This window comes from Nesoenas mayeri, assembly GCF_963082525.1.
Source record: "Nesoenas mayeri genome assembly, chromosome: 2".
In the NCBI taxonomy this organism is placed as follows: domain Eukaryota; kingdom Metazoa; phylum Chordata; class Aves; order Columbiformes; family Columbidae; genus Nesoenas; species Nesoenas mayeri.
The window spans coordinates 116574675-116598880 of record NC_137543.1 but is presented as its reverse complement, the minus strand read 5'-3'; the positions used below and the strand labels follow the sequence as shown (position 1 = coordinate 116598880).

At 35.6% G+C, this 24206-nt stretch overlaps 1 protein-coding gene across 1 annotated transcript in view; it reads right to left on the bottom strand.

The window, feature by feature from the left end:
* The window catches only part of ULK4 (unc-51 like kinase 4), a gene marked incomplete at both ends in the record, with an annotated part of 236773 nt that overhangs the window by 189341 nt on the left and 23226 nt on the right, over positions 1-24206 (bottom strand). The window contains 4 exons of the mRNA XM_080338597.1: positions 2372-2479; positions 18496-18574; positions 19367-19413; positions 20854-21035. Of these exons, the coding sequence (XP_080194723.1) occupies positions 2372-2479; positions 18496-18574; positions 19367-19413; positions 20854-21035 (416 nt within the window). The remainder of the gene's footprint in view (positions 1-2371; positions 2480-18495; positions 18575-19366; positions 19414-20853; positions 21036-24206) is intronic.

The window sequence follows — 24206 nt, the reverse complement described above, 5'->3', positions numbered from 1 at the left end:
GAGAGGCTAATTCACTGCCAGTTGAATCAGGGGCTTGATTCTTCCATTAGAAGTTAATTAACTCCCCTTCCCTCCCGCCCTGCAGTTGCCTACAGTAAAACTTCAAGTTTAAAAGAGGACATTTGGATATCATTAACATTTAACTGAAAAAACATCCATATCTAGGCTAGTAACACAGAGGTATAAGCAACTGAAAAAAAAAAAATAGCCTCTTTTGGGAAAGAAAGTGAGAATAATAGGCATTGGGTGTGAAGATGATCGGCCATGAAGTCAATGTATTGCTTGTCTTAATAAACAGACAAAGGATGACAAGCAACCTTTCTTCAGAAATTATGCATTTCTTGAACCCTACTGATTATATTAGCAAATTATTTTTAGCATTCTAATCAACTGTTTATAATAAAAAGCATAAGATGGGCAAGGTGGGGGTTAACAATGCAGAAATAAATGACACTTTCTGAATTTCCTGATTTCTGAGTGACCTACACTAATTCAACATATTTGATGTGATGTCAGGCATTTAATTACAGCACAGCACATTACCAGGGAAGACTATTACTGAATTGCCTAGTAAAATTAATTTTCCTTCTTTATTCAAAATAAATCAAAACTTTATTTGCAACATATATCAATAGCGAAAACGTGTTAAATCTCCCATTTTTTTAAAATAGTATGTCTGCTAACTTTGCTTTAAGAGGTATAGACCAAATTTCCTTGGAAGTCATTTACAGACAATAATAATAAGAGTGGTTTGACATCTGATAGAGACATCAGATCTACTACATTCCGCCTCCTTCATTTTATCTGAGTAACAACATGTTGACATCTAATCACAGTTTGCCTTCCAAGGTTTAGTGTATAAGTTCAAGAAAACACAGTCCTAGCTCCAAAGAAGGATGGTAGGTTACTTTCTAACAGTCAAAAGTAGAATCTTCTCCACCTGGAAAAGGCAGGACAAGACTAAGACCCAAGACAGTTAAATGACAGCTTACGCTGGAACTGGCACGGGTCTGTTTCTCATTTCATTCATCTAATTTAACCAGAAATTCCGCCAAGTTTTTCTGTAACCATACATACTAAATGTACTATAAAATAAAATAAAAAGCCTTAAGAAATGGTGCAGTCCTGAAATATTAATAGTTCTTCAATTCTTTAAGCTGATTAATGGCTTTCAGCAAGGTTTAGTCTCTAATTTGAAATTTTAAAAGGCAAAAGGTGTATGAAACTCAGCAGCATTCTTAATTACCTAAACACACCTACACAATCTGATATTTAATAAATTTAAATATATCACCAAACAGTGAGGAATCTTCCTGCTTTTTGCTCACAGCTCATGTTGATTTTGATTAAACTTTAGTTTCTGCACCCTCATAACACAAACAGCACAAAATGAATAGAAATGTTACATAGAACTTGAAAGTTTTCCCTCCAGGCAATTCACTCGAGTAAAAGAACATCCTCCCTGGGGTCTGCTCAGGCTACTTTTTAATTGCTCTTGGCTTCTGTTTGGAATAAAGATGCAGAGATGGAGAGTAAGATCTTACTTAGCAGATCTCATATGCAAGTATGTACATAATATCAGAGTTTAGGACTGAAGAGGACCATTATGATTATCTGGACTTTTTTCCCAGTATTTTCTACACCACGGAAGCAAAAAGAGTGATCCTGTATTTAACCTAATGAATCATGCTGCACCTAGATAGCTGAACTTGATTTTAAGTATTTGGTAATTTATGATTTACCAAATGTTCATAGAAAAAAAAAATAACCTTTATCTTTATTTAATATTAATATTGTGGTTGGGCCTGGAAACACTTAGAAAAAACCCACACAGAATAAATAAATAAATAAAATGATAAATATTTAGCAGCTTGATAAAACAATGAAGTAGGCTGAACAGCAAAATGGAACAAGGACAAAAAGAAGAACAAAAATATTTCGTGTGCAGTTCTTAACTAATTAGATGCAGTTATGATTTTTTTCTTCTTAAATTAGTCAAGGCATTAAGTTTTGCTGTTTAAAAATATAAATCGGGAATAGACTTTCTCATTTCATCTCATACTACCACTCACTTGGTATGTGATCTTGCCAAGGTCATTCAGTACTACTGTTCTGCAGTTTAATGAGCAACAAAAGGCCTACAACACTACAGTATTCTGAGGGTGAGTAGGTACATAACAGAAAAATGAAAAGTTTTATAAAGGGGATTTCTTTAAGAAAAAAAGTTAGTAGAAAAAGTACCACAGAACACACAAGGACAAGAAACTGTTGAGGATCCAAATGACAAAATAATTTGCTTTCTTTGTCTACTTTTCCAAAGCAATTTTTTTTCACATTTGTTAAATTTGTAAGGATCACTGGACAGTCTTACCTTGCTGGCTATGAGGTAAAGAAGCTCACCAAGTGGTGGCAGAAGGCATTGTTTCAATTTGCTGTTTCTGAAGTTCTCTCTGATGAGTTCAGTTAAAAGCATCATTGCCTAAAATAAAAAAAAAAATAAAAAATCATAGAACAACATGTTCAAACAAAAGGTACAACATGTCTCAAACAAAAGGTACTGTTAAAGTTAACAAGCTTCATCTGGAATGCCATCTTACTGATATACTCTTCACTAACGCTGAAAAGCCATTTGCAAAGGATTCAGTAAGCATGGAAAGACAACACCTGTTTAAATTGGAGTGGTTAATCTGTGATTTCTTTGCCATTATGTGTTCTCTAACTCTTCCATGTTCTAAACCAAGACACTTCAAGCATGGGAGATTATGTGACGGATGAAGTTGTGGAGGTGGACAATAGCCTGGTGGAATATGAGGCGCAGAATAGGAACACATGCTATCACTGACCGAAGTGTCACATTGCTCATTTTTCTGAAGTCGAAGAAAAGGATGGATGACAAAATACAGTCACATTCATATACCTGCATTGTAGCTACAGCAGCAGATTTTGCTTCCAAAGTTTTTTCAGGTGCTGTAGCTGCCAGCCAGACAAAAGACTGATGCAGCTCAGAAGCCAACAATTTCCGGACATAACCAAAGAAGTAGTGTAGCTTGTGTGGTACAAATGTAGGAGAAGGAAAAGCTTGGGAAATGAGAAGCTTGAAGTTGAGGAAACAGATGTAGATGAATGGACAATAGGAATGCAGAAGAGACTAAAAGAAGTCTATAAGGTTAGGAGTTTGCCCTAGAGTGATAGAAAGGTGACACTGTCATCCATATGAACAATTCACAATAAATTTCCCAAGGAATTTTAGTTTCTTATTTTAGAGAACTGTGGACCAAAGACACTTAAGTGCTTACTCACAAAGGGGAGAGCAAAACAATCCCTCTGAAAGGGATTTAGTGCGATATGCCTTTGAAGAGATGTGCACAGTAACTGAAGAATATAACACAAAAGTTTTTCAGAATTATGAAGACACACAGTCTTTACCTTGGGTAGCACAGGAAAAAATAATTAAAAACCAAAACAAGCAAAACCCACCAACACCTATAAAACACCCTAGCAAATCATGGCGTTTGGCCAAAAAATAGGCCTGGCTCTGTACTTTCAAAACACGCCCTCTCTTTCCACTATCTCAAACGGTCCAGCAAAACACAGTCCCATCTAATCAGTAAGCAAGAAGCAGCTAAAAAGAAAGTGTTACTCTGAGGTTTTTTTTAACATAAATCCCATTCTGTACAAAGTAATGAATATAAATGCCAAAACACATATATTGGCTGCTGATCCCTGCAAAGCAAATGGCAAATTTGTCATAATGTGTATACTCCAATTAAAAAAAAGTAATATATTATTAAATTCTTGATGGAATACATATATACTACCATTTTTTAAAAAAGTAAAGCATAAGTTTTTATCCACAAAGAACAAACATATAGCAAACCAGTGTAACACAGAAAGTATTTCAACTGAGAGGTGTACTAGTCACGACACAAAAATACTGTTGTTTTATGGGAGAGGACCAGTATAAATGTACATAACCTCAAAAAAACAGAAGATAAATTCATTATAATCTCTGAGTTGCAGTTCAGAATATCCTGATATTATCTTGATATGAGAAACTGCCTCAGTGTTTATCAGCATCTTATAAGTCACTTCAGATCTATTGCAAGACTTCATCTTCTAGAGATCTTTATCAGAAAACTACTCATAGACTATGTTGCTGGATTCTGAACGGTTTTCATCACAAGGTTTAAATATTTTACAATGACAAATTCATAGATGCATAAAATCACTTGCTCAGTAAACAAATATTCTTGTCTCCTAAATCTTTTGCTAATATGAAATGCAATTATGTTTTTGCAAGTCATAATATTTTGCAGTCTCCAACCTTACTGTCTTTTGTATCTCCACAGAAAGAGGTAAAATATTGACATAAAGGCCTCAAAAGCTCAGATTAAATCATCTGTGAAAATTAGTCCCATTTTAGCAGACTTTGCAAGAAAATATTCTGTGAAGATCATGAAGATCCCATCACAGACATTCACAAAAAGCATTAAGGGAACTGAAAGATGTATCAGCTAGTTAAAAAAAAAAAAAAAATCAGGAGTTTCTAGAGTTTAACAATCATTCCAGGAAACAACCATTTCCAGTCTTAAAAGTTATAAAATGTACTCTTCTGGGTTTTGTGGGGTTTTTTTTTTTAATAGTTTGCAGATATATTTGGCAATACAGCATTTTTTCTTCCTCAGAGCACCAGAGGCTTTTTATCCTCAACTTTTCCTTGTTTCTCCTTCACCTTCCGACCTTAACAGCTTCATAACTTCAACCTTTGTACAGATAAATCACATTAAAATGGTGAATGTAGTCTTCAAATCAAAACAAAAATATCTATGAAACAAACTTTGACATTTTCCCCTTTCTTTAATGCAATGCTATGTCCATCAACAGTTTTCTTCAACTGCTTTCAGAATGTTTCTTCAAATGCTATTCAGGAACCTTAAATAGCCTGCCATTCAGAGAGAGCTTCATTTCCATATGTAAGAAATAAATGTATCAGTATGCTTTAAAGCTTCTAATCTATCATCTTGAGGAAGCAGTAGTAAAGTTGGTTCAAGTGCAAATCTGCCCAAAATGATGCATACATAGCGGAAGTATTTTCTCCTTTATTAGATTTGTTTTCTATAGCTATGAAGAATTACTGTTGTTTCTGTGATTAAACAACTATTTTGAGAACTACTTCCACTGTGGAATCAATACCACTGAAATTACCTCAGCACTATGCTATTAACAGACATTATCCATATTCAGTTAACACCTCTCAACTTTGCCTCTTTAGGTGGAGGATGAACACTCCATGAAATAGTATTTAGACCACATGAAATTCATGAGCCGTGTGATAACGTGAGCTGCAGGCAATAGTTCCAGCAGCCTGGCTAGGGACACTAAATCATCATGATACCTAAGTTACAATTACTTGTTTGTTTGTAGGCAGGACTTGATGAAGAAAATACAAATCAAATTGCACATCTGCTACAGAGAATCAAGGCAAGCTGTTCAAAATTATTAGGTTTAATGATGTATCTCAACCAGCAGAAAACCTTGACTTAATATCAACACTAATCTTGTTTTGCACCTGTGATATGTATTTTCCCAAAGCATGGTTAATAAATTGGTACATTTTGATTACACACTATCTAAATAATTTATGGATGCAGTCCTAAAATTCTCAGAATCTGATGTCTTATTAAACAAAATAATGAATTAAACCTTTGCATTTAGTAAACTATTCATGCACTCACTTGTACTAAGTTCTGTTTCTCTGCCTTACTACTCAATATAAGTTTTTCAAAACTGTCATTAACATTAAATATACTGGATAGATTATTCACCTTCTATTTTTTTTGTTGTTCATTAAAATTAGAATTTAAGATTTGAAATTAATGAAAATGAAATCAAAGAACAATATTTGATATTGGTAAACAGAAAGTACTCTTTCTCACTTCCAAGATTTTAGGTCTAGCAGAACTAGTTATTGTTTTTATTCTTAAGTGATAAGAAGAGGAAGTTGTTCTCCTGATATTCCAATTGTTAAACTTTTCTCATATTTGAACAACAAACATGGTAAAACTGAGTTAAAATTCAAACTAAGTTATCTCCTTTCCTGTGCACTAAGAAAAACTGCCAAAAATCTAGTCAACACTGCAATAAATTCACATTTTCATTTTTTAAAAAGCTGGTTTATTAAACAAGGGGGAAGATCTGCTTGAAGATATCTGACCCATAAGATCAGTGACTGACTTGCAATAAAATTGTTAAATCTTTGTTAAAGAGAAAAATAATATGTTATGTGAATTTTTATACTGATTATATACATACTTTTATAAGTTTGCCCATTAAAGGTTAATTTTAGTAACTGTAGGTAGATTCATAACAAGAAAAGCAAAATTAAAATACCAAAATCCAAAGACTAATATGATTACATGGGGGTACTATGGCAGAAAGCACTGAACATTAAATAATTACCCCAGGTTATGGAGGATCCTTGCTACTCTTAAACGCTTATGGTCTCTCAAACACTAGTCTATATTTACCATAACCAGATAATGGTGTCTGTTTCTCTAGAGAGCATACAGTCTAACATTTGCCCTATGACTTCCCTCTGTTTAATAAACACATTTAAGTAATCAAATAATATACAAGTGCAGGGAATGTGAGCTCACAGAACACGTCACAGACTGAACAGGGAAAGTGTCTGTGCTGTTAAGCAAACTTAAGAAGGTCTCCACATGTCCTTTGCAACAGAAGCTATGAAACAGGAAGCTGTGATTCATCATCTATATTATAAGCATAATTATATATACATACAAATATTTTTCTAAAACACATTTAATGTCATATACTATAAAGCATGTATGAATATATAATTCTAAGAACATATCTTAAATCTCTTAAAAGGAGGAAAGTAAGCTGTTTCCTGCTCTGTCATCTGCACACATTACTCCTAATCTTGACAATAGGGATTTGAACAACATTTAAAATATTTTTCCATCTTTTCATAAGGAAAAATCTTGAAAAGATTTTTAAAAAGACTTGAAAAAAATCTGCTCAAAGACTTTGATTCAACATAAAAGGGTAGTATAAATTTTAGGTAAAGAAAGTACATTACCTGGAAAAATGCACAACAGAAAAATCAAATTTATTTTAAATAAACAGTTTGACAAATAAACTCTCCTTACCTATAGTACCTTTTTTTCTTTTCAATTTGTTTACATTTTCCCTTTCACTGAAGTAAATAGTAATGAATTGCAAGTCCTACACTGTCTGGTAAAAGCACCTTAAATTTAATAAATTGCCTACACCTTTTACACTAGCTGTCAAACTGGATGGATATATTATAGCTATAACAAGAGAAGAAGGAAGAAAGATTCATATCTGGAGAGACAGTACCTTCATTTACAAAAATAGTGTGCGGATTTGATATATTACCTGCAGCAGTTTCCCGACCCATTTCAAGCTATAGCTAGAAGTTTCCTGGCAGTTTTAGGAGTCCAGAAGTGAATATTACAGCATATTCAAAAAGAGAACATATTTTATACCTTAAGATGTAAAGTGGCAATGTATAGATTTATTATATTACTCCATCTTTGATCTATTAGTATGACTTTTGCAAGTATTAGTGGAAATTAAAACATACTTATAATTCTGCAGACCCTTACAGCAATAAAAACTGTCTATGCCTCAAGCATAATGGAAATTACTTTTCAGTTCATTTTCTTGTGAGTACACACACATCATGTAACACGGGCAAGTAATGTCAAAGCAATCTCACTTTCCTTGGAGAAAAGCACTCTCACTAGGCTGAGAAAGTACCCCCTGGTTATATTGCTGCTAACCAGAAAAGAAACTACAGTAATATTTATACTAAGTACTCATATTTTAAATGGTGCACAAAAATAAAGATGATCAGCCTTTTCTGAAGATCTTGAGTGTGTTGCCTCCCTCGCTTCTCAATAGAATATGAATAGTTAAAACATTACAAGGGATAACTGCACTTAATCGGGAGCTGGATCCACATGTACCCGTGACCCACTGCACCTCAGTGAAAGCGGGTTAAATATTCTGACATAAACAAGTGGCTTGACTGAAGACTCAGGTGTCAAGATGGAAACAGACACTTTTGTCAAGCTCTTCTGTGGGGTGCAGATACAAAAAGAAAGGGTCTGAGTCGGCAAAGTATTCAGGTTTTGCAAATTTTGTGTTCAGTACAATAAACTGAATCTTGGAATGAGGAAGACTGAAGGGAAGCCTGATGATCAGACTAGGGATGTGGTATCAATACTGTCCAGAATGTAAAAATAAAGAGAAGCAAATGTACAACATACTACATATCTTCTGTAGAAATATAATGCCTCTAGAATTCCTCTATGGAGCAAGATAAGATGGATGTGTGACCATTTTCCAAGTGAAACACAATGCAAAATTGATTCATCATTAAAATCATCATGTAACTGCTGTAGGAAGAGGTCTTAGCAGATGAGTACCCAACCAGATGTCATGACCTCAAATGGAGGGTCCACCAACTTCCTTTGGAATCAACTCAAGATCCCAAAGGGATACAATCAGACACAAATAGTAGAAATTAACTAACAAATCTGTTACGTTTACTTACAAATAAAAAATGCATCTAAAAGAACTGTCCAGAAGCTCCTTCAAAACTGAGGTCAGTGGCAATCAGCTGGGGCTGGCTTATATCTAAAGATGTAAACTAGAACTAGAAACCAGTCTTCACAGAATGCAATTGGGCAGGAGCATCCAGAGACGTCTTTCCCTTCCCCTTCCCCTTCCACTTCCCCTTCCCCTTCCCCTTCCCCTTCCCTCTCCCCTCCCCTCCTCCCCTCCCCTCCCCTCTCCTCTCCTCTCCTCTTCTCTCCTCTCCTCCCCTCCCCTCTCTCCCCTCCCCTCCCCTCCCTTCCCCTCCCCTCCCCTCACCTCCCCTCCCCTCCCCTCCCTTCCCCTCCCCTCCCCTCCTCTCCCCTCCCCTCCCCTCCTCTCCTCTCCTCTCCTCTCCTCTCCTCTCCTCTCCTCTCCTCTCCTCTCCTCTCCTCTCCTCTCCTCTCCTCTCCTCTCCTCTCCTCTTTGCTTCCCTATATTTAACTATCATACATACATGCAGATTTCTACCGTTCATTCTTGCCTTACCTAAATATCATGTTTCTGGATTTTTATTCTTTGTGCAACTCTCTGTGAAGTTACTCTAAGTCATCACTTTCTGCTTCCAGCCAGTGCACCTGTCATCCATTTGATTTAGAAGCCATACTGACGACACTCTTGAAGATCAATGTCAATCAATAAAATATCCATGTAGAATATTTTAGATTGACTAATTATACATAGATTTTTTCATATTTTAAAAATTCTATAGATTTTTGATGATTTACCATAAATTTTTTTTGAAATTATTTCCCTAAAATTCCTTCATTCTGCTCAGTGAAGATACAAACTAGACCAAACTTCCAGCTAGACATTTCCTTATTCTCTACAGAATTATTTTTGAAATGTCTTTCAGACTAAAATCACTTTTTGTTTTTCCCAGAGTCTAGTTTGAGTGTCTTTTAGTGCTGTAATCAGAAGACAGCAGGAAATTAGGCTTTTCAGCTACCACCAGTGTGCAATTTCTATCACAAAAACATGCTGTAGCCTAATTGTGTCAATCGAGCAAGTATGTGCTTTGGAGGAAAAGGCTGGATTTTTTTCTCCTGTTACTAGTCTGTGAGCTGATTAATTTGCAAGTGCAAGACAAAACAAGATGGAAGAAGGGCTCTCTTTTAGGCTCATTCTTCAAGGTACATACTTAGTTGCAAGGGCTGAACACTTCCATGAGCAAATTGTAAAGCAGCTCTCAGAGACCTAAAGTCGGTTGACTCAAAAGATATTAAAAGTATCAAAAATATATTAAAACCAAATTCACAGCTAAGCCAAGCTTTAATAATAAAATTTTTAAAATCTAATAGCAACACAACACAGAATTGCAATACTGTGTGATGTGACTTTGCAAACAATAGGCAACCAGCATCAAAATTATGCCAGGAAATATTTAAAGCCTCACATAGATACATCTTTTCCAGATTTAATAGAAAGAATCATGTGTTTCATGTCAAGAAGCTTGTGCATGAAAAAATTTTCAGTATGGTCTCTTGCTCACAGTAAGAATGCTAACTTTACAATTCATTTGCTGTATGCATTTGATGGTTTTGCTAATATTGTAGCAATGTAAGAAAAGCAAATATTACACTTTTTTCACAGAAAAAAAAATTGTTCTTGCTAGGTTATTTTAAGTACAGAAACAATATTCCATCTAGTTCACCTAGCCTTTCACACCCCAAACATATCTCCAGTGTATACGACACATCCATCTATAATATTGATAAAGTAACAGATGTCAGCTCTACAGTAAACCAGAAAAACATTGAAAGGGGGAAAACCACACAATGTAAACAGATTTGTCTTAGACATAATAAACCTAAAAAGATCTGCTGGAGCTGTCCTTTTCAATACATAAAATTCTTTGCCCTGTAACATATTTTTTCTTTAATATATTAAAAATGTTTCAGTTAGCTGGAAAAGCTATTTGAAAGTCAGAGGAACCTCTTTTGTCAATCTAAGAAGTGAACATAGAATGTCCTGAGTTGGAAGGGACCCACAAGGATCATCAGTTCAACTCCTGTCCCTGCATGTGACAACCCCACAGTTCACACCATGTGTCTGAGGGTGTTGTCCAGCCTCTTCTTGAACACTGTCAGGCTTGGGGCCGTGACACCTCCCTGGGGAGCCTGTTCAGTGCTCCACCACCTTCTGGGGGAAGAACCTTTTCCTAATGTCCAACCTAAACCTCCCCTGGCAGATTCTATGATTCTACACCAAACTAGTACATATAAGAAAATATTTTGAACACACTACACACAGAAAAAACTCAGAGATTACTCTATTGTGTATCAGAACATACCCTCCTAAACCAAGGATTTTAAACTTTGTGATAGCTAACAAAGGAAGAGGTGAATATGCTAAGTGGTAGCCTTTGTGTAATTAAATTCAAAAGTCAGCCAGCTGCAAGTCAATTCATGAGAAAGGCTTTGTTAGCCGACAGATCTGCTTGTTAGCTGTAAAAGCAAGGATTGTTCAAGTATTTCTACTGTGTTTTCTACATACGGATCAAGCTGCCTGATTTTAAATAGAGAGAGGGAACTGCAGGCAGTAAGTGCTCTCAGGGCTTTAGCATATTTGGAATTTTTCCTCTCCATGAAACAGTTATCAGTGCTTTCAAAAGTACAGGCTTGAGCAAGAAAGCTAAGGGTATATTCCCAAAGGTAACCGGTGGAGTGGCTGACAGTTTATTTGTTAATATCACATTCATCTAGTACTGTTGACAGGCTGAATCTTGCCCTTTCTAGTGCTGCAGGATAACCACCCTTATGTTTTTGTGAAAATAACAGCAAGATAGATTAAATTTCCTGTACAGGATTTGATTGTACTTGTACTGATTTTTTGGGCTTTAAGAAAAAAAATAAAATGCGTATTCAATTCGTCTTTTTCTCTGTGTGTATGAATAAAGCAGAAAAGCTATAAAAACTGTGGAACATTTTCCGTTTAGATTTCCAAATACAACCAAATAAAGGCAAAATTATTCCATGCATAGACAGATCAGGACACAAGTATATTCTAAAGCCTCAGGAAACTGATGGCGAAGGAGGGACAAACTGAAATTAGTTCAGCATAGCCCACATAGTACAACAGTCAGAAAAACTAAGCTTCCCACTGTACAGTACATACATAATCAAGGTAGCTGTCAGATTTCTGCTACACTTCATCTAATCATCATTTTCCTCTGGAAGTAAGTTAACCTGAAACTGCTTGTCACCCTAGGATCAAGACAAGAATCCTCCAGCTGCCTTCCAAATCAAAGAAGCTTCGAGGTTTTATACTTTACAGCCCTAGGAAAGGATGGTTTGCACCAATACTGTGACCATAACCTTCAAATACTAGTTGTAGTGTTAAAGAAGTAATTATTTAACAACATTTTTGTGGGATAATTATGTTTCTTTAGCTGTGCTAACATGGAAATAGCTAACTGTATAAGAGCAAATGACTACGTAGTGTTAAAATGAAAACCTTAAAGCAGAATACTTGAAACATGAAACATTTAACACTTTAGAAAGAAAGACAGTGAGAAGGGCCATGGATCCAGAAAACAAAGTCACACTATGCTTTAAACAGAAATCTCACAGCTTGTGTTGCAAAAATATAACAGTAGAGATGGGCAAAGATATCAAAGGGTTAGAATCAACAAAAATCTGTGATTACAGGAAAGCATATATGCTGAAAATAGTCCTACAAGCTGTCTAGTGAGACATGAAACGTTTTCATGATTATAATCAATTACAAAGAACCCTTTTAAAGTGTTCTATGATGTAAGATATGCTATTCTATACACAAGCAATTTAAATGTGGCAATCTTGCAGCCAAATTGCACATCACTTTCACAGAATGAAGGTAACATTTTTTTCAATGTTTCATTCAAAAATAGAAATTTATTTTAGTGTTCTACTTTCTTCATACAAATAAGTTTACTTCTGAAATAATCAACATAAAAAAGTTACACAATATTAAAGGTAAATGAGTTTCCCCAGCTACAAATACATTCAATAAATATTAAAAGGAACTTGACCTGAGTCAATGTGTGTTATCAGGTATAAACCAACTGTGACAGTAAATTAAGTTTTTGTATGACAATATTTTTATTCTAAAAAAAAAAACCCCTGTTACTCCAATGTTTAAAATCAAGACATATGGAAAAAAAATCATGATTTCACAAGACAAGACTCTGTCATTAAAAACACAACATGCTAAGCAGTTGTCAACTGGATCAAGACTGCACTTTGGCTTTGTGAGTGATCAGCTCCACATGTATTTTTAAAAAGGTACAAAAAAAAAAACCTGAAAGTGAGCTTGGACACGCTAGTTAAAATTAACTCCTAACTCTGAACAATTAGGTACTAACATTAAATCTGAAGTATGCAGCTTTCAGAAATGTTTTGCTAGCGTTTACTATTGTAAGTCTGATACTCCCATTACCTGTACCAACATTTGGAACTTATCTGAAATTTGCCACTTTTCAGCTTTCATGTTCTCATGTGGAAAGGCGCTTCTTTGTCTCATTATGCATCCTCTCATTGGATCTTAACTTGCCACTTTTCAACTTCATGAGGTGGCTTTATTCCTAAACTACAATATAGGAAAAACATCCCAATATATATTTCCCTATATCACTCAGCATTTGAGGATAATTCCAAAACACATTTTTACTAAAGAATCTGACACTCTTCAGGACCCTTACTTAATCATTCTTACTGTTTTTCCTCAAAAACATCTTTAATTCCTACAGTGCCTTTTTGGGGATAAGTAGACTGGAACTGGGTATAGCATTCCAGTAAAAGTTGATGGTGGGGATGTGGCCCCTCTACCTTAAAACCTGGCAGAGAATTTCTTTGTTTTCTACTACCAACTTGTTTTGGACTTCAAACATAAAGCAAGCCTAATTAATCAGATCGAGAAAATTAATTTTTTGAAGGGGAGGAGCAGCAAAATATTCCTACAATTACAATAAGGCTCTTAAGATTTTCTCCAACAATCCAGAATTGCCATGCTTGACAGAGCCACAGTTGTTAATTTAATTATATTTACATTTTTTATTTATTAGCTTGGAATAACTTTTCTTAAACACACCCTGAGTTTCTGCCAGCAGAACGAAATGCCAGCAGACAAATGTTGATCTTTTATTTGTTTGTCTTCCTGCCATGTGCCCCAGGCAAGTATGTAAGTTATATGCAGTGGACCCAGTTGCTGAAAATAAACTAAAGAAATTTATTATATAGGTTGCAAGTTTACTAAAAGTCACTCAAAAAAATTTAAATAGAATCTCCTATTGCTGTTACCAAAGTATTAAGTGACAATCCTGATTAAGCCAGAAAGATAATTTTAAGCTTTTAATCATTTTACAAAAAAGTGGACATCTATGTGTGTGCACACGTGTAAGTTCTCATGCACACACCCTGCTACAGCTTCTGTCTCCTGTTCACAGTTTTTTTTTTAAATTGGGGTGTTTTTTAGTGTGGGTTTGGTTTGTTTGTTTCATTTTGGGTTTTTTTTCCACATAAGATATATCAGGGCAAACCAAGGAAAGTGTCCTTAGAGGAAACAAAGAAGGATACACTAAAATTATAATCATTTGTGAGCAGACTCAAAAAGTTATTTTACAATAAAACAACTTTAAAACTAAATAGGTTGTGAATAAATGGCCAAATGAAACCATTTTTATTTTAATCTCCTTACAATATCACAGTATCACAGTATCACAGTATCACAGTATGTTTGGGATTGGGAGGGACCTCAAAAGATCATCTAGTCCAATCCCCCTGCTGGAGCAGGAATGCCTAGGTGAGGTCGCAGACGTGGACAGACCTAGAAACAAGACTTATCAGAGAGATAAGCTAGGAACATTAATTAAAACTGGCATTCTGTATGAATTTGAATGATAACCAACTGTAGACCTAGAACAAACTAGATACAGTCAGGCTAGCTAGAGTCTACATATAAGTTCACAGGTCATGAAACTGCACCTGTAATGCTGCAGCTTCTTTGCAACTGTAGAAAACCATGAAATTTTACTTCAATAAGTCAGAAATAAAAAGGCTCAAATTATATGGTGTTTCAATTTGGATGAAAAGATAAATCGAGATATTCCACTGCTTTGACAAAGGAATCATATTCTAAGCTCAGTATTATGGAGAAATTCTAACACGCTGTCATTCCCCTTGGGCTATTTAGTTTGTTAACTTGGCAATGAAATCCCACAAGCCAAAGGCTTTGCAAAGGGGCTTGCAGCGCAGAGGCTGCAGCGGGTTCTCTGAGCCCTTTAAACACTCAGTAGAGCAGTCGACCCACGTCTGTAAAAAATAAGGGGGCACAGCTGCCCACTGGCAGTGTGAGACTGATATTCCCAATTAACAAATTTAAAAGAGGTAAGGAAAAGGACTGGATTTTTGCCTCCAAAAGGACAGGCAGAGAGCGACTCAACAGGTGGAAGAGGCTGATCTCCTACCAGACAGAGGACACTACTCCTCAGCATGGAGATACTCTGTCAAGTTGCTCTGTCACCTCTTACTAAAATAAAAGACCAAGTTGGAAATTTCACATCAGAGCAGCTGTGTCCTAGGTGGCAGAAGGCCTAATCTATTCACAGAGAGGAAAGAACAATAGTTTCTTTTAATCAGTAAGGCAACTTAGACGTAGGTGGAAGCAAACCTCCCTAACTTGGGAAGAATTTGTCTTTCTGTAAGATGATGAATAAGCAGATTTTTTTTTTCCAAGAATCCTGGAAAATGTTTTTTTTTTCCATACAATCTAGCTCCTACAGAACCAGTTTCAAAACCTAAATATAAATCTAAAACTAACATTTTGGTGTTTTTCTAAGATAACTCGAAATAAATAAGAGGAAATTATGTTTCGGATATGTAAAGAGCAATTCCATGAAAATAAAACATTACTAAGTCAGAAAAGAACGTGACCTTATTGCAACGTCCACATAGAAGAAATTGCACATAAAATGTCTTCATCTTCAATATAAGAATGAGATTTGAAGAAAAATATACAAAAGATCAATTTCCCTATTGTATTCTAAGATCAGTCTCATTTTTTCAGTATTCTTCTTAAAAATACTTAACTGGAAATAGATCAACTGCAAGTGAATTCACAGGCATAAATATTCATTCATTACTATTTTTTCTAATATGACCTACATATTAGAAAACATCAGCAGAATAAAGATAGTGCACAGTTCCTTATCTTTGTCTAGCCCCTGAAAGTTTGTGTTTTATTTTTGCATTTTAGTGACCTCTGGTGGCTACATTCAAAGCAAATTGCTGTTAACCTGAATAAGAACTTTTTATTAAAAAACAAAACACACAAACAAATAAAAAATAAAATAAAATTCTTTAAAAAACAACACATTAAAGATTTTTGGAATACAGTATACAAAAGTTTACTTTAGCATGTAAAATGAGGATGAAGCCTCATTTCTTTCCTAAAGTTTTTCTGCTTTTTCAGGAGTTAACATTACTACCATTTAACAAAATGTTTAAACAACAGCAATAAACAGGTTAATTATGCCGACTCAACACCAAATATAGAGGAACTATCCTTAAAGAAATGTGCAAATGGGTAAACAATTATAGGAGGTAGAAAAGAAGAGACGAATTTCAATATGAAAGGGCCAGCAGTGGTGTCCTGCACAAGCCTTTATTAGGTCCTGTGATACTTTAAAAGTACACAAGAAACCACAAATAACTGGAAGAGTGAATAATGAGGAAACAAAGAACTGCAAAGGGGTTGTGATTGAGCGACAAAAATCGGAAAGAAAACTTGGTATACACAGCATGGTACACATAGAGAGCAAAACTAATTCCAGAATCGCATCTTCACAAATTCCTAACTGACTTCTCACACTTGCATACTAAGTTTTGGAACTATAGGAGATAGTTCTACAGAGAGATCACCTCTGTCCAACAGGACTCAAAAAGTTAGTAGGAACTGAAGTTAGAAGTTCCTAACTATTAGAAGTTAGTAGGAACTGAAAAGGAAACAATATGGAACCGACTATAAGTAGACCAGTCGCTCACGTATCTGTAGTCTCTAAGACCTGGATCACAGAAAGTTATTCTAGGTTATGTTGTTATCCTAATATTAGGATTCAATTTTTTCCTCATTCTTATTCTGTGCAAGCATTCTAAAATATTTTTTAAATTCAGAAATATTACTTTGGGAGAAAAACTTGGAATTAATGTCATCACAGCAAGCACAGAAGGTGCCTTTTGAATGGTATAATAACTCAGACTTGCTAAGTTTTAAAATATATTCTCATTTTCCCAATGAATGTATCTAAAAATTAATTTTAATTCACATAAGAATGGGAACAGAAAGCAATCATGAAAATTAATTTTCCTTTCTAGTCCTTCAGTTTAAATGCTCAGTCTCAGACTTACGCATATTTCTAAATATGCTAGATTCCATTCATGAACAAGTTTTATGTTCATATTTTTTAAAATGAACCATTTTTAACAAAATAATATTATAGCTCAATGTAAAACTACTTCAGCCTATTGCTTTTACATACACAAAAGAGGACTAGGATATATATTTTTTGAGATGGAAACTGAGAAGCTAGGAAAACTATCGCTGACTATATTAGTGCTAAACACCTAAACAAACACCTAAAGCCAAAAGTTTCGTGAACATCTGAAAATTACTTTCAAGTATTTTTACTGGAACTTTTAAACATTAAATATCAGGAAAATCTACCACAGACAAGAGTGCACTTACTTAAATTGCAACCTGGAATTCAATTGACATGCAACTGTCAATATTGAAAGACTTTGACCAAACTTCAATGACTGTAACCATAAGGACTCTTTCCCTACTTTGTAACCTTATTTTAAAAACAAAACAAAATAAAACAAAACAGAAACAAACCTCTAAGTAACAACACTAATGTTTAAAGTTTTTGAGCTTTCAATACAGAACTTTGATGTTAAGCAATATAATAAAAGTAATCATTCTTAACGTTCACTAAGAAGAAACCAGAACAACCTAGACCAACAAAATAATCCTTAGCCACATTGCCAAAGAAGTCAACTATTAACCATGTTCCTACACGGCAGATCTGCAAAGTGTGGAGGCGTATTTGTTATGTGTGTTTAGCAGTTATTTCTTACATTCAAACACTCCTTACATTCAAATCCTGACTTCATGAAGTAGAAGTACTGTCACATTCACACTTTAAACAAATATTAAATAGCAGATTCTGACAAGCTGATGCAATTTGTGTGCATGCGTCACATGCAAAAAAGGACAGTAAGATCACTTTGTCTAATCAGTCTTCTGTTTAAGTCAACTACTGACCACGAAAACTGAAAAAAATTATTAAAAATATTTTCCTTCTCCAAAGAAAATTACAACCTTCATCACATACATTCTTCAAGAACTGTGAGGATGCTCAGATTAGTCCCATCTCAATTACTTTTTGGAAAAAAAGGATTTATAAGAGTCAATTGTACTGTTTTTACACTAATTACAGTAATTACATTTCAAGATAACCAATCATGTCAACACATTTTTTTTCTTGTTACACACACATGCACAAGAAGTATGACAGTGACTACTTAATTTTCTGAAAAGGAGGAAAAAAATGCTAGAGTTTTATCATTGGTGGGTAGTTTTGCCACAGGTGAGTAAAGATCAGAACCTCAACTACATAGGAATAAACTCAAAGGTTTATACATTTAATTCATTTAATTAATTATATTCCCATTTACACACAAGAGAAAAAATAAAGCAGGACTTAAAAAAAAAAAAAAAGGTGTGAAATTTTCTGACATAAAAAGTAAAAGGATTAGCAAAACTGCCTCCACTCGCCCCCCTGCCCCCCAAAAAAAATAAATTGAAAGTTACCTCAGAAACGGGTACATTTTCTCCAAGTTCAGATGTGTGTAATGCCAGTAAACCAATCACTCGAGCAACTTTGGCACGTCTGCATATCAAACAATTTTTTTGTGGGTGCAAAAAAACTATCACATAAATATCACAATAACAATTATGTCTCGTTTCTATTTCACACAGATTGCTAAGGACAGGAAATTTTTCAAGTGCTATTTACAGCTCTCATTTTCTTCTTATTTCTGTTTTCTTTGTACCATCAAATTATTTCAGTATTTCAGCTCAATTAGCAATAAATCCATGTATAAAGACATCCCTTTAGCACTGAAGAATGAAGGTTCTTTAGTTTATTGTAGTCTTACTAATCACTCACACTCATGTTCACTTTTACTATAACACAGAAACCCCCTATGGATCATGTTAAACTTTTCAGTATAGCTGACAAAACAGAAAATAAATCTGTATCAGCAAATCAGTTTTAAATGTTTTGTTAAAGAAAGAATTGGAATAATAAAATCAACATTTATGAAACAAACAGTAGAGGGCACTATCATATTGAAATATTTCTGGCAGGTATTTTTAAAAATGCTACCATTATATTAATAGCTATTTTACTACTAGCATGGTATGGTTTGGTTTATTCAGAAATGTTAAGTAACAATATTTGATACACCAAATATATCTTCTATAATCTTTGGTCATGTGAAATAGAAATATACTAATTCAATGCTAAAAAGTTTCAATATTATATACATGTTCATACTTCCAGTCAGGTACCACAGCAGTCTGACATGCTAAAACACTCCTCAAATACCCTGCTAAAGAACATATTTAATGAAATACAGTGATAATTCCATATTTTGGGGAAAAAATCGTTATTACTTACATATCCCAGTTGGCGGCTGCACGAAGCTGATGTATCAGTATAGGAAACTATAGTTTAAAGAAGATAAATAAACATTAGTGATTTTCAGTGATCTGGTATGTCCCAATATCAAAGTATCAGTAATTTCATAAAAATAAATTTTGATAACATTTGCAAAATTATTATCATACACAAATACTGTAGATATTATCCAAACATTAATTTTTTAAAAAAGGCTGAGAGTAAAAATACAATGTATTACTATATTCTTGCCTTAAACTAAACCACTAAACATATGTGTGTTTAAAAAAGAAATAAAAAACCACATAAACATTTTTTGTTATGAATAGCACTATGCAGAGGAAAAATACTCTGATACTTCCATCTACAAACATAGAGATCATCATACAGCATTAGCCAGCAAGTACTTAATAAATGAAACTTATTTTGTGAGAGTGAACAAAAACACTTGGTAAATACTAGAATAATTAATGGACTGCTAACACACCTCATCAGCCACTTAAGAACCAAACTGCATAACTAATAACTTGTTTCTAAAATTCCTGTTAATTGGCAGTTCAATTATCAGATTATTGTCCCCCCCAAAATTCTCCAATGATAATGGAATACACCTTCCAGCAATTCTGCTTCCAATTTTCACAAGAATTCTATGGCATAAGACCTACTATTGCTTCCAACTGAATGTTCTTCATTGAATTTTTTCTGGCAGTGCAATTTTACTCTTAATATCTCTATATTAAATGATTGCATGTGTCAGAATATGACTTAGGTGCATTAGTATAATGTAGGAAAACAAGATATAGTTTAGTTTTTATTAAATAAACTGAAAAACACATATCTCAGGATAGCCTCTGTCATGCTTTTACATAATGGGAAAAATAAGTATATTTCTCTTCTGCACATGTAATACTCTGAGAAATACGCTGAACTACCAGAGAAGATATTAGCAAAATTGTTTGTCTGGGTAGAAAACAGTTCTTGGAAGCTGAAATCACCATTTAGGTACACACTGAAACAGTCTCTTCAGAGAACATGCCCACTCTTTGAAGCAGGGCTTAATGAGGTTTTATTGTACATTCTTTAGAAAGTTTTCCTTGCTGTTCTTAACAGACATATGGCCAAATAAAATTCATTTAACAGCTCAAATGTGAATGTTTTTCAGTCTTCTCTGTCACTTTATGAAGGCTCATATTTCATAGTATGTTAATTCAAGCTCTCCATCAAGATTTGGTTTTACTCCAGTCTTCTTCCTAATACAAATCTATATGTAAGAGTATCTGAAACCTAAGAGAAAGAATTTGTTTCCCTCAGCTCTTTTAAAAAACCTGATGTGGAATTTAGTAATTTTTTCATTATTTTGTACTTGTTTTAACATATTATTTTTTATAAGTACACCAATGATTTCTTGAAATAGAACTAAAAGCAGCTGATTTTTGCCACAATAGTAAATATGTAAACCTTGTTGATTCCTTCAAAGCTTTATTTACCAGCTGAGAGCTAATTAGCCTGCTTGCAACTTCCTTGTGGACCGCCACAGTACATAGATAATACAGTAAGTTCAGTTTAGAACGTGCTGCTCCTGTATTCTTCTCGGTGGAATCCAGCAGTGAACATACTCGTTGCAAGAAGTCGTTCCAGTCCATATCTTTCATAGATGATAACTTCTCAGCTAACCATAAGAATCAAACACTTAGTTAAAGATAATGGATCTTTGATGTTGCTTTAACACACAAGTAAGTAGCATCAACAAGAACAGATAAGTTGCAAAGTTTGAATCTAATTATTATTTTAGTACTTAAAATATTCAACAAAGATGTTACAATTCATGTCTGAAGATTACAGAAATCAAAAGAGAAGTAATAGAAGAAAAAAAGCATAAAAATGTAGCAATAAAAGCCTCAAAATATTTTTCAAAGTGCAACCCATGTACTTCATTTAAGTAAACGTTTATTGACATTATATATAAGAAAGGTAGTAGTTGTTGTCCTTAATCTTTACTAATTCTTAATAGGAAAGTGAAGTTTCACTACAGTGAATTTGAGGCAGAAAATACTGAAAATCAGTGAAATCTCCGCAGAATCAATAAATCAAAACTGTGTATAGTTGCTTATATAGTAGGTATTCATCTAGTTGAGTCTTAGTAATATCAGAACATAGATGACTTCAGGAGTAACATAGAGAAGTCAAGTCACTAGGACAGCGAACATAAATCCTGTGCTTTGATTTGCTGACCATTGCACATGAATAGACAATTTTCAAATACTTCCTTATCAGTCTCAATGGATAACTTCACTCTAGGAGCCATACATTCCCTCAGTTTTAGTTAATTATTTATTAATAACATTTCTGCCATCCTGGTATGCTCCAGTACAGAGCATTTAAGAGCATGTCTTCTGTCTTTCACTCCAATTTTACACTTAAGTAACAACACCTACTTGTAATTTACATTAGTAACCATGAACAGAGGTTTGGATTCCAGCTATATATCTTAATTTTACCATACTATCTTTAATTGTTATTGACAAGCAGCATCAAAAACAGTGTCTTCAAAAACAATCAGAAAGATCTCCAGAAAAAAAGCTACAACCCTGAAAGCATTACAACTACAAAAACCACTGCCCCATATTAAATAAATACAGACAACAATAGCTAAACATATCAGAACATCAGTCTGATAACCTAGCTACTTAAATGCAATATGAACTAAAATACCACCCCCTTAGGCACTTGAATCTGATCGTTTTTGCCTACGATGTTAGTCAAATTAAAAATATTTGCTGTTACTAAAATCTTGATTGGGAGACTGGGGAACATTATCTTCCTTTCCAACTACAAAATTTCTTCAACAACTTAACTCTTCAAAATACATACTTTGTAGAGAGAAAATGCAACTTTTATGTCTAGGAAGGTGTGCTATGTGAATTCTAGAAGGACTACACATCTGGCTGACATACCTCTTCAAGGTCAGTGAAGTGTAATAATACTTCCTTAAACAGACTAGAGGAAATTTGCCAGGGGAACAAACATTACACTCATGACAATGAGCAGCCTTTTGTTTTCAGAAATAACAGCAGCCTTTCTAAACGTTAAAAACAACAAATGCCAAACAACTCTGCACTATCTTCTGGGACATGATTCCCACAACATTTCATGATTAAAGGTGGGGCTGTGAAGGCTATCTATTATTATGGGTGATCAACACAGCACATTTTAAGATTCTGTTTTAATTTGCTTCTCTACTTTTGTCAAATATAATCTATTTGGTTGACTATTTCAGTTGTTTACAAAAATTAACACAGGGAAACAATGAGCTCTTTAGGTGGTGAAAAGGCTGGAAGGCATATTTCTAAGAGGAGCAGCAGAGGACACAGGGTTTGTGTGGTTTGAGGAGAATGAGGCTGAGGGGTGACTTCATTGTCCTTTCCAGCTAAAGAGAAGGGGAAGTGGAGAGCAAGGTGCTGATCTCTTCTCTCCAGTACCCAGTGCCAGGGCACATGGGAATGGCTCACAGCTGCATGCATCAGGGGAGCTTCGGCCTCGACACGAGGAAACATCAATTTACGAAGCCAGTGGTCAAACCCTGCAACAGGTTTCCTTGAGAGCTACTCAATGCACCATGCATGTCAGTGTTCAAGAGGCATTTGGATAATGCACTTAACACTATGCTTTAACTTTTGGTCACCCCTGAAGTGGTCAGGCAATTGGACCAGGCGGTCATTCTCAGTTCCTTCCAACTCAACTCTTCTCTTTCCCTCCATTCACAGTGAGTCTAATAATGATAAGATCATTATTTGCCTGAACTGCCAGAGGGTTTTCAGCTCCAAAAACACTTTCAAGGACACAAAACAAAAAGGTTACAAGTAGAAACAGCATTTTATATTATTTTATTTTCCTGAATCTAGTTCAGAGCCAATGCTCACAGGCATGCCCATATGTAGCCAGGAGCAGGCTGATGCATTCTTCAGTTTAGTTTGAAAAAAACATCCTTTGCAGCCTGGCAAAGGCAAGCCACAGAGCTGCAAGAGCGCAGCAGGAAGACAGGCCAAGCCGTCCTGGTTCCTGAAGAGTGAGAACGTGAAGAATGAGGATCAGGACCCACCACACACAAAAGAAGAAGAGAAGTCGTGTAGTACCATGGGTTCTTTCCCAAAGCGTGACACGCAGCAATGACAAGCTGTCTTTTGGACTTGTGAAACTTGCTCCGCCGCTGGGCTTCTTGGCCTGGGATGCATGACAAGCGCTCTCATCCCTGCCCGGCGCTTGTGTTGCCCGCAGGGAGAGCTGACAAGTGGCAGCTGTGGATGGTGCAGCGAACCTGAAGCCCCTTCAAGCACGGGCTGCTCTGGACAAGCAAGAAGCCCTGGGGCAATGGAGCCCAGGAAAGAGCAGAGCTGGCTCTCTGGCTCCTGCTGCAAATTTGCCCTGGACAAGGGAGACCAAGAGATCCAGAACACCAGCAGTGCCTTGGAGGTGCAAGAACAGTGGGCAGGAACTGAGGGCAAAGGGCTCAGAGGAGCCCTGAACAGGGGCTGTGCTCAATGCGACAGAGGTTGAGAAGCAACACCCGGGAGCACCCTCGGGGCCCGCCCTGGGAGCCCGTGGAGGACCCCGGGAGCACCCTTGGAGCTCAACCTGGGAGGCTTTGATGGACCCCGGGAGCAGCCTTTGGGCTCAACCTGGGAGTCCGTGGAGGACCCCTGGGAGCACCCTTGGAGCTCAACCTGGGAGGCCATGGTGGACCCCGGGAGCACCCTGGCGGCTCAACCTGGGAGTCCAAGAAGTTCCTCCCCCCGGATGCGGGGCACGAGGGCCACCTTCGTGGAGCAGGAGCAGCAGGCAC